Here is a 15410-nt window from a genome sequence, read left to right as displayed (position 1 = left end):
TTCTCCAAATCATTTTTACAGATAAGGAAACTGAAACAAATAGTATCTGAGGCTGAATTTGAACTCAGATCTTCCTGATTCTATCCACATATCCAAGGAATTGGAAAAGAGTATTTTAATAGGCAAAGAATCTTAGCATTATTTATTATGAAAATAGTTTTGACTTGACTTTGTGGACCCTATGAAAAGGTCTTGAGGGCTCTCATGGGTCCCTGGGCCATATCTTAAAAACTACTGATCTAAAATACATAGGAAATTGATTCAAATGCACAACATCAAGTGCCAGCCTTCAATAGATAAATGGTAAAAAGAAATGCAAAGGATGAATTGCAATTATAAAAGATCAAGAAAAAAAAGTTCCAAGTCATAAAAACAAAGAACATTGTAAATTAAAATAAAGAGGAAAATGGACATTGTTGAAAAGACGATGGGAAGATAAGCACAGACTTACAGTTTGTGGATGCAGCAGCAAACCAATCTGAATTTCAACTTTCTATTTTGCAATAAAAGTAACTAAATCATTCATATCTTTTGACCCAATAATCACACAGCAGGCCATACATACCCCAATGAGACCAAAGACAGAAATAAAGATCTAATATATACACCAAAATATTCAAAGCAACATTTTCTGATAGGCAAAAGCTAGCATGAGTATCCACTGACTAAAGAAGCACTAAAAAAAAAACTAATTTAAAAACATATTTCTACTGTGCACTAATGATGAATGTAAAGGATTTAGAAAAATATAAGGCAAATCCAATAAACTAATACAGAGTTAAGGAAACAGAACCAAGAGAACAATAAACAGGTTGACAATAATGAAATATATCACCAAAAAGAAGTTAATTCAGAGTAATGGAAAAACCAAAAACCTGAAAAAGAAAGAATTACACTTTCTCCCTCATGATAGAGAAGTAGATAGATTACAGAATATTTCACATAGATATGTATACACGGCATAACAATTATATTGTAATAATACATTATATTTAAAAAATCATCCAATGTAGAATCTTTCAACATTCTACATCGGATGATTTTTGTTCAATTGTTTTACTTCCCCCTAATGGAAGATGGGTAGGGGGTTAGAAAAGTAAGAATAACTATGACATAAAGACAAATCCTAGAGGAGGTTTGAAATAAAACATCAAAAGGAATATCACACATAACCTTCCAGACACACCCTAGCCCAAGAGAAAATGTAACCTATAAGGAAGTTTAGGGAGTCTCTGGGGATAACCTGTTGCTATAGTAGGAACACTTTTTTTTTTTAATTTAAACACTGGCACATGGGAATATGTCAAAAGATACTGTCCTTGGTAACATTCTAAGAATTTCTCTTATTTGTTGATGGGAAGGTACAGGTAATCAGGTTCATTTTTTCCCACTTATTTCTCAATAAAACATTCTATGTGGTCAGTCAAAAATGATCATCACAAATACAATTGGGCAAATATTCAATTTTTAGAACATTTCCTAGGAATTCCCTCAAGAATGCGCCCAGCTGTTACTAAGACACCACATACAAATTACAAATTGTTAACATTGCACAGCTCTGTACATGGAAATGAACATAGTAATCTGATAACATCAAAATGAAGGGTGTACACAAATCATTCCTGTGTTGATGTTTTTAGACTAGTGGGAAAGGAATGCCAAAGACCAGACTTCCCCTCTTGTCATAAGTCAGTGGCAGTAGAATACTACCAAGAGCAGAGGTCAGCTCCCTTCCCTGCCTCCCAGCTTCAGTATCACACTGAGTTTACTGGCAAACAGCCAGTACCTGCCTGACATCAGAGAAAGAAGGAACTACTTACTAGATTAATACTGCCTTGACCTTGAATTTAAACCATGATCTCCAAATTTGGACTGAGGATAAAATCACAGAGTACTAGACCACTAACCTTCCAGGATCCCATGAATGAAAGCCAGAAAATATTTGCTGATAAACATTAAAGAAAATTTCAGAGAAATGGTCCCACATAGGTACTACTATATATTAGCATTCCAGGTACACTCAAAAGGCAGCCAGACAGAATAATTCAAGGTTATCTGTACATGAAAAAATCATTTGAAGAATAACACTTCAGTATTCCATATACTACAATCAAACTTCACATTTCCCTAAAAAAGTAAAAATAACTACCTTGAACATTTTGGTAATGTAGATTATGGTTAAGATTTTGAAAATAAATTGAAGAGAGAGAATATCAACAGACTGAGAGTCCTGCTTTCTCCTGGTAACTATAACTGCATTTTCATGGAAGGTGGTAATTTTCCTACCTCAGAAACATATTTGAAATAAAACTGAATTATTATCAAGGTGGGAAATACAGCCACAAATTACCCAGAGAGCAGTGCAGGAAGACTCTTATAAATAAATGTGCTCATGTTTAAATATGAGGGTTTATATTTCATTAGATTCAAACTTTAAATGCCTTAAAAGAAACAATTTCCTCTCCTTTTTAGCACACAGGTACCTTACTTTCCATAAATCATATACAATATGAAAACTAAATTTCCAAACCCAAAGGATTTAAGTATTCACTTTAAAAAGGACTCCCAGTTGATTTCTCTGTGTTTATATACAATGATTTTTTTTTAAATTAATTTTTCCCTCAAATTTTTCAGAAGCACTTACTGAATATACACTCAGCTAAAAAGTGTTAAGGGCACAGTGTAGAGTATCAGGCCTGGAGTTAGAAGACTCATCTTTTTTTTTTTTTTTTTTTTTTTTTTTTTTTTTTTTTTTTTTAAGTTCAACTCTGGCCTTTGAACATTTAATGGCAGGATAATCCTGGGCAAGTCACTTATACCTATTTGCCTCAATTCCTCATCTGTAAAATAAACTGGAGAATGAAATGGCAAACTATTCCAGTATCTTTGCCAAGAAAACCCCAAATGCAGTCAAAAAGAGTTGAACACCATCTGAGCAACAACAAAATATTGCCCAAACCTGTCAAACCTTAGCTTCCAAAGCTTGTGGGTTTCCTTAGGGAAAAGTGTGGTAGTGAAGAGAGTCAGATATTTGGATTCAGAAGGTTTGTGTGCAAATTTCTGCTCTGCTACTTATTACCTTTATCTCCATAAGCTTCAGTTTCCCCATCTGTAAAATGAGGAATTAGATGACCCCTAAGATTTGTTTTCACCTCAACAACCTATCAAAAGCAAATCTACAGGAAGGCTTGAAGCACTTGACAGGAAAACCCAAAACTAGGGGGACTGTCCAAATAAAACCTATCATTGAAAATTACAGAAATGCTCAAGCTTGCTTCAAATTTGCTGCAATCTACAGAACCCAGATATACATAACTAAGGTTTGCAAGCTATTCAAGTCATTAGAAATCTGAGTTCATGAAGTCAAATGATCAAACTTTTGTTTAAAAATGTGAAACTATGTAAAGAACAGTTTGACATGCTCCAAATGAGAGAGAAAAGGAATGGGATGGAATTGAAAATTTTGAGTCAGGAATAGACAATCAGGAAAAAGAGGAGAATAAAAGGGCATCAGCCCACTAGGATAATTTCCCTAGGATTGAAGGACCTTTTTAGCAACAGATGGCTTTCTTGGGCAACTTTTGGCCTATTTCTTTTATTGTTTAGGAGGATCCAAATCTTTGTGGGCCACAACATGGAATATTGGGCATGGGGTTTTCTTAGCAAAGATAGTGGAAGGGTTTGCCATTTCTTTTTTCCAGTGGATTGAGACAATGGTTAAATGAGTTCTCAGGCTCACAGAGCTAGTAAGTATCATAGGCCGGATTTCAGCTCGGGACTTCCAGACTTCGGAACAGTACTTATCTCCAGAACCACCTAATATTTACAGGGCAGGGATAAAGTGCCTTGCCTGGGGTCACAAAGCTGTGGAGAGTGTTTAGAGGCCAAATTAGAACTCAGTATCCTCTTTTAATCTTCAATTTCAGACGGACACCAAATAAGACAGGTGATCTTCAGTGGTGCTGATCTATTTTTCTAATCAGCATTAAGTTCATCTTTACATAAACAAAAATTCAAAGTCGAGCTCTAAAGGGAAAGAACGCCTCACCACAAATTCCAAAGAAAATTTAAGCAGGAGACGGGGAAAGTCTTCATTATGTACATTCTAAGGCTCAGGGGTAAAGCAAATTCAAACCCCAAAGTTTGTGCTACTAAAGCAGAATAGAGCCCAGAAATAATGAAGCCTTGAGCTAGTAAGTGATTTTCTTTGGGGCAGATAAATCTTCCTTATCTATAATCAGTTGTCTCTTTGGCAAAATCCGGGAGCCTTTACATTCTTTCCATATCCTCTACCAGCAAGATTCACCCCTACCCAACTTCTATTTTAATTCAACAGGCTTCCTTTGGCACGCTACCTTCACTACTTCTTCAGGAAGCTTACGGAGAGATGGAGAAAGTGAGTCTGTTGCTAGGCAGACATCCCACTCAAATTTCCTTTCTCCACAGGGTAAGATTCTAGAACTAGAGCTGGAAGGAATCTCAGAACCCATGCGGTCCAACTTTGAAATTACAAATAGAGAAACTCCGTCCAAGGAAGTTGATAACTAGCAATGTCACCAAAGTAGGAAGGGTCAGGGAGAATTTGAACCGGTAGCCGCCAAGCGTAGTGTTCTTTGCTTTACCCTCTGGGCTCCTTCTCACCACTTTCAGCCCCCTTCCGGAGGAACCCACAACTTTTGTAGCCAGGCCCTGCTCCCAAACTCCCTTCTGGGGCTGGTCTCCCTGGGAGGCCGCCCGGGGGAAACGCACGCGCCCGCCCGCCAGTCCCCAGGGACCCCAGGAGCGCAAGCTGCCTCCCCGCCCGGTAGTCCCCCGGCAGGTGCGCGGAGCAGGGGCCCGACGCTCGCGCTCGCCTGGACGCGCCCCCCGCGCTGCGCTCGCTGTCCCCCGGCTGCAGGCAGCAGGTGCCTGGGGAGGGAGGCGGCACTTCCCGCCGCGCTCCGCTCCGTTCCTCGCACCCCTTCCCTCGGGCAGAGCCTCCCGGTCCCTTACCATGTTGGCAGGGGCCAAAGCTGCCGCCCACCTCCCTGCGGGGCTGCCGGACAGGACGGACCAGAAGCCGGACGCGCCGACGGCCGCCGCCCCTCCAGGAGCAGCAAGCTGCCGAGGTGACAGGTGAAGCCGTCTCAGACCATAGTTGTTTCCCACAATGCCCTTAAACTGAAAGTTAGCAAACTCCTCCCCGCGCTACCTCTTCCCTTCCTCCGCCTCCTTTTTCTCCTCCTCCTCCCACTCTAACATCCCCACCTCCACGCCCCAGCCCCTGCAGGTTCCCCCTACTCAGGTTCCTGGGCTATCCGAAGCTGGAAGTGGGGGAAGGCGGGGGGTGCACCTGCCGGCCCAGCCCTTGGGACTGCAGATTGGGGCGGAATCTAACAGGTGGGTGGAGTAAGGAGAGAACGCTCTTGGCCTCCTGGGTACCAAGGCCGAGAGGTCGAAGGGGGATCTCCTGCATCTGGGAAGCAATCAACCAGCATTTACTATGTGTCGGGCCCTGTGCTGTGCACTGGAGTTTCAAAAAGAAAGACCAAAAGACGGGGGAGACGGGGAAAGACCTCTAGAAGTAGGTCAGTGGGAGGACTGGGAAGCCAGGAGGAGGAAAAGCGCTGGGACCGCTTGCGGGGGTGTGGGTGGGAGGTGTAATCCAGTGAAAAGGCGAGGGAATGGGATGGAGTGTGTATTAGAGAAAGCAAATAAGGTCTTTGTGTCTGGATCAAAGATGGTGGGGGGTAGAGGGGGGGAAGTGAGGGGGAATAAAGCTTTAGGAGGCTGGGAAGGTCGGAAGAAGCCTAGATGCGCAGGGCTTCAAAGGTCAAACAGTGTTTTCAATTTAAATAGGGACCACAGGAATTTACTGAAATTAAGGTAACTTGGTCAGATCATACTTTATAAAATTCACTTAGACAGCTGAGCGTGGGATAGACTGGAGTGGGGAATGATTCGAAGCTTTGCACCAAGGTGGTATGGAAGTGACTTTAGGAGGGTCCTAGAGAGCTCTCCTTGAATATTTCTGGGATTAGCAAAACACCATCTTGTTATTCCCCAGCTCTCACGTGACCGGCTCACCTTCTCCAGGCAATAAAGTAGATGTCATCTAGGATTTCTGTTATGCTACTTGTTAGATGAGGCCATCGCAAATACACTGCAGCCTACTCACAACAAGGATATTACATGGAATGACTGTTTACATTTGTAAGTCATTTTGCTCTACGGCTCATTTTAAAAATAGATTATCAGCCCAGATTAAATGTGGTGGTTTCCCCAAACATTCCTGCCTGTCCTCATTTCCCCAGTGAGTACCTTGAAGCCAGCCTGAGTTTGAAAATCCGAAAAAAGCTGAATGGAAGGATGTCCCTGGGTGTAGAGAAGTGATGAGGAAGAATTATGAAAGACTAAAGTCATAGGACAAAGGAACCATCCAAAATGCAGACGCTAAGTGACCTGCCTAAAGTCACAGAAGTGATAAGATTGGAACCCAGTATCTGTGACTTCAAATTTGGCACCCACACAGAGCTGGGAATAAAGTGGACTGGGGCTAGCATATGCTACTTTAAGGTTTGCAGAGCAATTTACAAAAGTGAAGGGTGAGCTAATAAAATTTAAAACTTCACAAAGACTTTTGGGACACTTTTATCATCTCATTTTATTCCCACAACAGTGGGAGTTGGGTGCTGCTATGAATATTATCCATACTTGACAACTAAGGAAACTAAGTCAGAAAAAAGTTGTGTCTTATTCAGGGCAGCACAACTAGAAAGTCTCAGTGTCTCATCGGTCTAAATAGTAATGTTCTTAGGGATTCTTAACTTTTTTGTGTTAACCCCTTTCACAGCCTAGTGAAACCTTCTATGAATCATTTTTTTAAATAATGTAAGGAAATGCTAAATTTCAGTTAAAAGGTTAGTGAAAATAAATATGTAATTTTTCCTATCTAAGTTTATAAACGCTTTGGGGGTCAACGGACCCTAGGTAAAGAATTCCTGAATCTAGTCTAATCCACTCACTTTGCAGAACTTGAAATTAAGGTCCATGAAGGTGCCTCCCTTGTATTTTCGGTTTATCTATTGTGTAAGCATGGGCAGGTGACTTACTTAAGGATAATAATACCATTTCTGCCTCCCACACAGTTGCTATAAGGCTCTTCAGAGCTAGTAAAGTAATAAACAGGAAGGCTCTTCCAAAAACACTTTGCTATATAAATATACAAATGTTTCATTACTTTTATTCTTTTAAAATATAATTAATTAACATTTGCAAGGGTCTTTCACAAATTAAAACAGGTCATGAAAGTGGCTTCAGAAACTTTTCTGAAATCCTCACTTACTTAAGGGTAACAGGGAAAATGCATAATCTGTGTTTCCAACAGGTAAAAAGAAACACACACACACACACAAACACACACACATATACAAAAAATAGAGATAATGCCAGGCCTCAGTGCCATTTAGTTGACAGCCTTGACACTGAGCTCTCTCAGCTCTTGCTGAGACCTGCTAAAGAGAATAAAACTGTCACATATTGCAGAGAGAAGCTGATAAAAGGAAAAGATTTATCTCTGAATAATCAAAAAATGTGGGGGTGTTTGATGTGTCTGGCTGCATGAATTGATCAACAGATCTCAATTTGTATATTTAAAGATAGCCAAGACTTAACTAAAACTGGAGGCTTAAAGTGATCCATTGTGCCCACATTTATTTTGTTTCCCTTGGATACTTTTAATAGCTCAGAACATGCTAACCTTTTTTAGTGAGGATCCTTTGGTGAAGGCTATATAGCCCCTTTCAGAATAAGGTTTGCAAATGTATAAAATAAAATACATAGGATTACAAAGGAAACCAATTATTTTGAAATATAGTTTCTAAGTTATTGTTTTAAAAAATTCACAGATCCCTAGGTCTGTAATCGAGAGAATATAGGCATAATCTAATTTTGGTAACTAAGTTCTCAAAGGGACACTCCCTCCAATAATACTGATTTTTAAAATTAAGGAATAATTACTGTTGTTGCTAAATTTCCATATAGTTTAATCCAACTGCTGGCCAGAAGTTTTAACAAATATATTTCAGTACTTCAAGATTAAATTTATCTGAATGGAATCTCCTTCTATGATCTAACAAAATCCCCTAATATTCCAGGGAAGATGAGGAAAGGAACAGCATTAATTAATCACCTACTATGTACTAAGCACTTTAAAAATGTTATCTTATGGTGGATGCCAGTTCCAGTGATCTTGCAATATAGAGAGCCATCTACACCCAGAGAGAGAACTGTGGGAACTGAATGTGGATCACAACATAACATTCTCACTCTTTTTGCTGTTATTCACTTGCATTTTTTTTCTTACTCATTTACTTTCTTTTTTTGATATGATTTTTCTTGTGCAGCAAGAGAATTGTATAAATATGTTTATACATATTGGATTTAACATATATTTTAACATGTTTAAGATATACTGGATTGATTGCCATCTAGGAGAGGGGAGAGAGGGAAGGAGAAAATCTGAAATACAAGGCTATGCAAAGGTCAATATTGTCAAATTATCTGTGGATATGTTTTGAAAATAAAAAGCTTTATTAAAAAACGTTATCTTATTTGATCCTCAGCTTTAGACCCCTTAACTCAATAAAATCCCTTCAAAGATTGCTATGATGAAAATTTCATCATCCTGAGAATGATCTAGTACTAAATCTCTTTCTCTGCATTTGGGCAGGAATTCAGACAGCAAACATATAGTCCAAAGTCATTCAGCTGTTTTTCATTATGTCTGACTTTTCGTGACCTGTCTGTGTTTTCTTGGCAAAGATACTAGAGCGGTTTACCATTTCCTTCTGGTAATCCTTCGGCTCATTTTATAGATTAAGAAATTGAGGCAAACAGGGTTAAGTGATTTGCCGAGGGCTGAGGCTTGGTAGAGACAGGGTCAAAGCTGAGAACGAAAGAATTTTAGCTCCCTCCAACTCTGAGGCATCAGAGTAGGACTTTGGTGGAGGACACACATAAGAGTCTGCAATTCCTTGGATCATTTTGGTTTCTCATTTTCTCCTAAATTTACAAGGAATTATGTGAGGATTGTTGTATCGACCTAACACTAGCATTTGTTAAGTGCCTATTATGAGACCAGGCACCATACTAAGGACTGTAGATGCAAATATAAAAGCAAAAATAGTCCCTGACCTCAAGGAACTTGGGTCCAACACGCAACATATAAGTAGATACAGAACATGTATATGTGTGTGTATGGATACACATGCATAAACTAAATTAAATGTAGTTTGGGGAAAACATTCCTTTACTAAACTCAAGCCACGTAGCAGTTTGAGGGACCAGGAAAGGCTTCTTGAAGAAACTCAAATTGAGTTTTAAAGGAAAGAAGGGCTTACATTCCCACTGAAATGGAGTGAGGAAGAAGTCTTAAAAGTCTCTTTACTTCAAAATATTTTCCTAAGTTGCAGACATTTTCCCCACATGTAATGTTGACCTAGGGCACAGATCTGCAAGTCTGAAGAACAGTAATATTACTGTTACTGTGTTTATGTAATATTTCTTACAGAAAATAAAATTAATTCCAGCTCCTACTCCACGGATTTACTGGCTGTGTTAAATAAATAAGGAATCTATCCAATGATAAGATTTTTTCTTTCTTTGTCCCTGTGTCTCAATTCAGTTTCAAAAGTAGGAAAAAGTCTGTTACAAACGGGTTGCCATTAGCTAGTGCTGGACAATATGATTCAATGTTTACTCACTGACATTTCCAGATATGAACAGGGTTGAAAATTGGTATTTCTGCAACTGAAATTACATATTATTTCTCCTCTTACCCTTAAACCTTAATTCAGTGTCATCTATTCAAGTTCAGTTCAACAAACACATATGAAGTAGAGAGATACTATGTATAAAAGACTGAGACTACAAAGTTACAAAGACTAATATAAAACCATTTTTGCCCTCAGAAAAACTTGCCTTTTGCTTGGGGCTATAACATGTACAAAAAAATTAAAAATGTTAATTTGGAGCTAATTGATGAGAGGAGTGAGAACTAAAATAGGGAGGCTCTGGAAAGACTTCCTGGACAAGGTGGCTCCAGAACCTTGAAAGAAAATAAGAATTCTGCAGATGTGAAATGGGTTTATTTTTCAGACATGAGGGATATCTTGTGTCAACATACAAAGGCTGATTTGGAAAGAGTGTGTGAAAAGAAAGCATGTGAATTAAGTCAGAAAAAATTGGGGTTAAAGCCAAATTATGGGAGATTTTACATACTAGAAAAATGATTTTAGAGAGATTATGGCAGCTATGTGGAGGTTGGATTAGAGAGGGAAGAGACTGTTATCAGTAGGTAGATGGCATTATCTGGCAAGATTTGGATACATAAGTGGAAAGCATAAGGAGGCACTTACTGTTCTGGCCCCCTACTTTAAGAATGTGGACAGATTGAATTTTCTCCAGACCACACCTCTGCCCTCCAGCTGTGAAGAGCTACAGTTCTGTCAACACCCTTCACAAGAATTACATGGAGGGAATATAGACAGGAGTATATACAGATTGGTTCTCCAGCACACTTCTTATCGGACTGTGCTGTCTACCAACTTAAGGGACATAAGACTTGATCCAGTAAATTCAGCTAAGGAGAAATATATCCAGAGTTATGAGGCTAAAATCAAATTCTTTCACTTTGCAATTGAAAGGCTCCACACTAAGCTAAAACCCTAGATATTTTAGCCTGAGTTTCAAACATCTATCTTATTTAAAGTTGTGTACTAGCAGCCATTCACTAGTTCCTTCCATTGAACTCCCTCTGTGAGCAATTAAAAACGTAGATGTGAATCACAAAAGTATAAATGACAGTGTGTGGTTTTATATGAAAAATGTCAAAAAGATGAAACCACTTAACAATACGGAGAATATTGGGAAGTAATTCTTTGCTTTCTAAAGGTGGGAAAAATAAAGGAAAGTTTAACATTCATCTACTTTTTGTACATCTTAAAAAGCACAATGGTCAACAGCTTCAGCTGTGAAAATCAGACATTTTTGAATGTGAATAATTTTGAACCAATATTACAACACCCAGAATTTTTTCTGACATGATACTGCAAAAGGTCTGGAGGAGCTTCTCTTTCTCAGACTATTCTCTCTGAAATTGTAAAATCCACTCTCACACTCAGCTTATCTTGGGTCCGTATCCTCTGTCTGTACTTCTGCAAAAGACTCCCAATATAGGAAGAATTCACAGTTAGGTTTAAGAGCCATGACTTGCCCATAGAGAAATCAGTTTGAATAACCAGTTAGTTGATTATATAATAGTTTATATAAAAAGAAGTCCTGACTTACTATAAGTAGAAAGAAGGAGTAAGATGAGAGATGTTGAAGAAGTACAATCACCAAGAACTGGCAACTAATTTAATATGAAGTCAATAAGAGACTCACTAGGAGTCTCTCCTAGTCAGTGCCCTAAAAAGAAATGAGGAAATTTGTTAGTGATTAAAATGCCCTTTGACCTAGAGATTCCACTACTAGGCTTATACCCTAAGAGGTCATTGATAAGAAGAAAGTCCTCATATAACCAAAATATGTATAGTATCCTTATATTCATGATATTTATTTATTATAATGTGTAATAACAAAGAACTGGGGGACTGAGGAGGAGACTAGATGTCCATTGACTGGAAGATGGCCAAGTAAACTGTGGTACATGAATATAATGAAATATTATGCTACAAGAAACAACAAATATAATGAATACAGAGAAGCATGGAGAGACCTATATGATCTGCTATAGTGAAGTAAAAAGAGCCAGGAAACAATATACATAATGACTAAAAAGAAAAGAACAAGAACTACCAAAAAAAAAAAAAAATCAAAGTGAATGTTGAAAAAGTACAAAGAATAAGCAAAGCCCCAAAGAGATATAGGAAGATACTCTCTTCCATAAGTGGAAAATTCATAGGTACTGAACATTACAATATCCATCCTCCCTTTCTGCAGGGCAGTTACTAAAATTTGTTGAATAGTGCCTGAAATTTCAATTACACCTTGATAGCATGTTAGAGTGGGAAAGGAAGGGAGAGTCAGAAGACCTAAATTCAAATCCTGGGTTTATTATTTACTACCTCTGTGACTTTGGACTCAGTTACCTTTTCCTGGTCTTAGTTTCTTTCTCTCTAAAATGAAGGGGTTGAATGAAATCATTTTCTAGGTTCCTTCCATAAGATTAAACTCTATGCTTAATATATTAAACCTTATTAGCTATTTTCACCTTTCCATAGTGAAGGAGAAATCACAGAGTAGTCACAAGAAGTGGAAGACAGAAGGGCATATGCAAGGAAGTACTCCTAATAAAATAATTTTCTCCTTTATGGTTTTGTTCAATGGGTACCTTATCCTCACTAGTACTTAGCCTAGAAATGTGGTTGGAGGTGATAGGGCATGGAAATACTTTTGTAAATATGCTATAGTCAATCCCAGACTAAAAGTATATACACTTTTAAAACCTGCAAAATAATATTTAGAGTTCCTATGAGTTTTAAGAACCCCAAAATACAAGATATATCCTTTTTCTATACAGGGTTTCATAAATATTTCCTGATTATACTCTAAAATGTCCAAGAAGCCAACAGCCTAGCTAAATTGGAATGGCTACATTAAACTGTTAGTGAACTAAGTAGGATTTAAGAACTGAAACAGTCTAGAAGCTAAATCCCTTATTATTTCTTTCACAAACCCAAAACCTTGTCTGGTTCTCTGGAGCCAAATATATTCTTTATCTTAGTTCCATATTTTGTTTCCTGAGCCTATGGACGAGAGAGAGTACATCCACACATATTTCCAGTTTTTGCTCAGAGTGAAGCTTGTTTTTATTTGGTTGGCCAAGTCTGGTTTTATTCCTTAGTCCATTTCATGGAAATGTCACCACAGCAGAGAGTGAGCTATCATAGGAAAGGCAGGGATGGTGGGATCAAGTGGACAAGGGCCATAAGGAGAAAAATAAATTATGAAAGCAATAAGGAAATCTAAGGTGATTCTCTTGAAAGAAAACCAGGAAGAACTGCAAAGATTTTAAATCTCTATTGTTTAACTGCAATCTCATTGTGTGTGTGTGTGTGTGTGTGTGTGTGTGTGTGTGTGTGTGAGAGAGAGAGAGAGAGAGAGAGAGAGAGAGAGAGAGAAGGAGAGAGAAGGGTTATATTATGTTCTTATACACATAAATATAAAAATAAATTCACAAAATTTAGAATTTTGAATTTCTCACTTAAAGGCATACATAGCCTATTTAGCTAGCGGGATTAAAAAATGTTACATGGATTGTCCATAATATTATCCATAATCAATTGAAAAGAGAGAGGCATCATGATGTAATGGAAGGGCTCTTGATCTTTTTTGGGTTATGGTCCCTCTGTCAAATTTGTGAAATCTATATAACCCTTTTCACAATTAAAAAAATATATTTAAAAAAAAATGCTGCATTTCAGTTATAGGTTAATGAAGATGTAATTTTTCCCCCATCCTGAAAAATAAGATGGACTATAATGGATAAAGCCAACCTGAATGTCATGGAGACCTGAATTCAAGTCTATCACTGAGCATATCAGCTATGTGACTCAGGAGCAAGAAACCAAACTTCTCAAAACTCCAAGCAATTCTCTGAGGCAGAGCAGGTATAGAGTTAAGTCCAGCTCTACCCACTATGCCACTAGAGTCTCAACTGTTGACAGATAATTCCTAGTTCCATACTTTGAGCCCCAATCTTTTTCCTAACCTACAGTCCTATATCACTAACTGGGCATTAGACATTTCAGACTGGATAAGCATCTCCAACTCAACATACCCAAAACAGAACTCATCTTTTCCCCTTAAACACATACATCTCATTAAAGCAAGTCCTTACTAAAGCTTGATGATTGGTTGAATAAAGTCATGAAGATGGGAAAATATAATAAGTTCACAGAATGGTCAATCATCTGATTTAACTGTAATTTGTTAGAGAAATGTGGCAATTATGAAACACTGACTTCTGGGTGAAGGAATTTCTGTTTCATTCTGTTAACTAGTCATTTTCTAAGTGTTATCGGGGAATTCCTGGGGATCCCTAAGATCTTTTCAGGGGTTCCACGAGGTCAAACTCTTTTCAAAAAAAAATATTAGATGCTAAATTTCCAATATGGTACATCTTGATTGTTAGAACCCAGCTGAACAAGAATTCTTTGGACAGAAAAAGTCTTCAATACTTTAAAGAATGTACAGGAATCATGTGACCTAAAATTTGAGAACCATTGCTGAAAACAATTAGGAGTAGTTAAGGGCTTTTGAGTAAAAAATCAACAGGAGCAAACGCTAAAGTAACTCAGTGCTCAATACTTTACTCAAAGTATAAAGGGGAAAGAAGATCATAAATTAGAGCTCCAAAGCATTTTGGGGATCATCCACCCCAAACTACTCATTTTATAATGAAGGAAGAATTTACTCTGAAAAAAGTTGATGCACACACACAGCCCTAACAAAAGCTAGGAAAGATTAGTCATTTGTGGTTTAGACTAACTTGGTTTAGATTCATCATAATCCTTTTCCTGGAGCAGGTCTTGACTAGAATAGAGGTGAGATAAGAATTGTCATGACTTCCTGATTATCTTGTGTCTCTGATGATTTCCCCTCCACAAATTCTTTAACTGATGAAATTCAAACTATACTGATAATAATAGAATACATTTTTTGTAACAGGTCTACTAATGAGAAGAAATATTGTTTCAAGGAATGGAGGTAACATCATTTTATTGAGATTCAAAGTTATGTTTCCTATATTAGACTTTTTGCTTTCTTGAAGAGGGGAGAGGTAAGAGAAGAAGGAAGAATAAATATGGAATACAAAATTTTGCAAAAATGAATGTTGAAATCTATGTTTACATGGATAACAAAATAATTCATGCTCCACTGTTCCATAAAAGTGTGACATTTAATGCCTACCTTTCTCTTCTTCTTTTGACATGATGGATATACAAGATATTACTGAGAGAAAAATTAAGGTTTCCTGTCATCAAAATCAAATCTGATTTTGTAATAATAAAAATAAATAAAACAATGAATAAGTAAAAATAATAAAAGTTTACGTGTCATCTTTTAAAATCTTTTCTCAAAGACAAATAGTGCCAACTGATTATATCAGACCATGAGCATATGATTTTAATTGAGCCTAAAGGCTGTCTTATTAAGTTTATTTTCTTTGGACCCATTTCTTCAGCTACTGCAATCAAATAAGATTTAATTAATTCACCATTGGTAAACAGGTTTCTTTGCTTGGCTAACAAATGAGCTGCTCAGAAATATATTTTGGTTGCAGCCTCATTTTCATTTTGTTTTTTATTTTTGTCAAGAAATCCTGCTGTGATGAGATACTGTTTTATATTTTTAAAAATTTTCTG

The 15410-nt window shown here is 37.6% G+C and overlaps 1 protein-coding gene across 2 annotated transcripts in view; it reads right to left on the bottom strand.

The window, feature by feature from the left end:
* AP1S3 (adaptor related protein complex 1 subunit sigma 3) overlaps positions 1-15410 on the bottom strand; it is a 117306-nt gene that overhangs the window by 84817 nt on the left and 17079 nt on the right. Inside the window, exon 1 of one of the 2 annotated variants that reach the window (XM_051983455.1) lies at positions 4993-7105. The exons of the other annotated variant lie outside the window; for it this stretch is intronic. Coding sequence (XP_051839415.1) covers positions 4993-4995 — 3 coding nt within the window. The 5' untranslated portion in view covers positions 4996-7105. Of the gene's footprint in view, positions 1-4992; positions 7106-15410 lie in introns of those variants that run through there. 2 annotated transcript variants of the gene reach the window in all.

This window comes from Antechinus flavipes, chromosome 3 (genome assembly GCF_016432865.1).
Source record: "Antechinus flavipes isolate AdamAnt ecotype Samford, QLD, Australia chromosome 3, AdamAnt_v2, whole genome shotgun sequence".
In the NCBI taxonomy this organism is placed as follows: Eukaryota; Metazoa; Chordata; class Mammalia; order Dasyuromorphia; family Dasyuridae; genus Antechinus; species Antechinus flavipes.
This window is presented reverse-complemented; position numbering and strand designations above follow the sequence as displayed.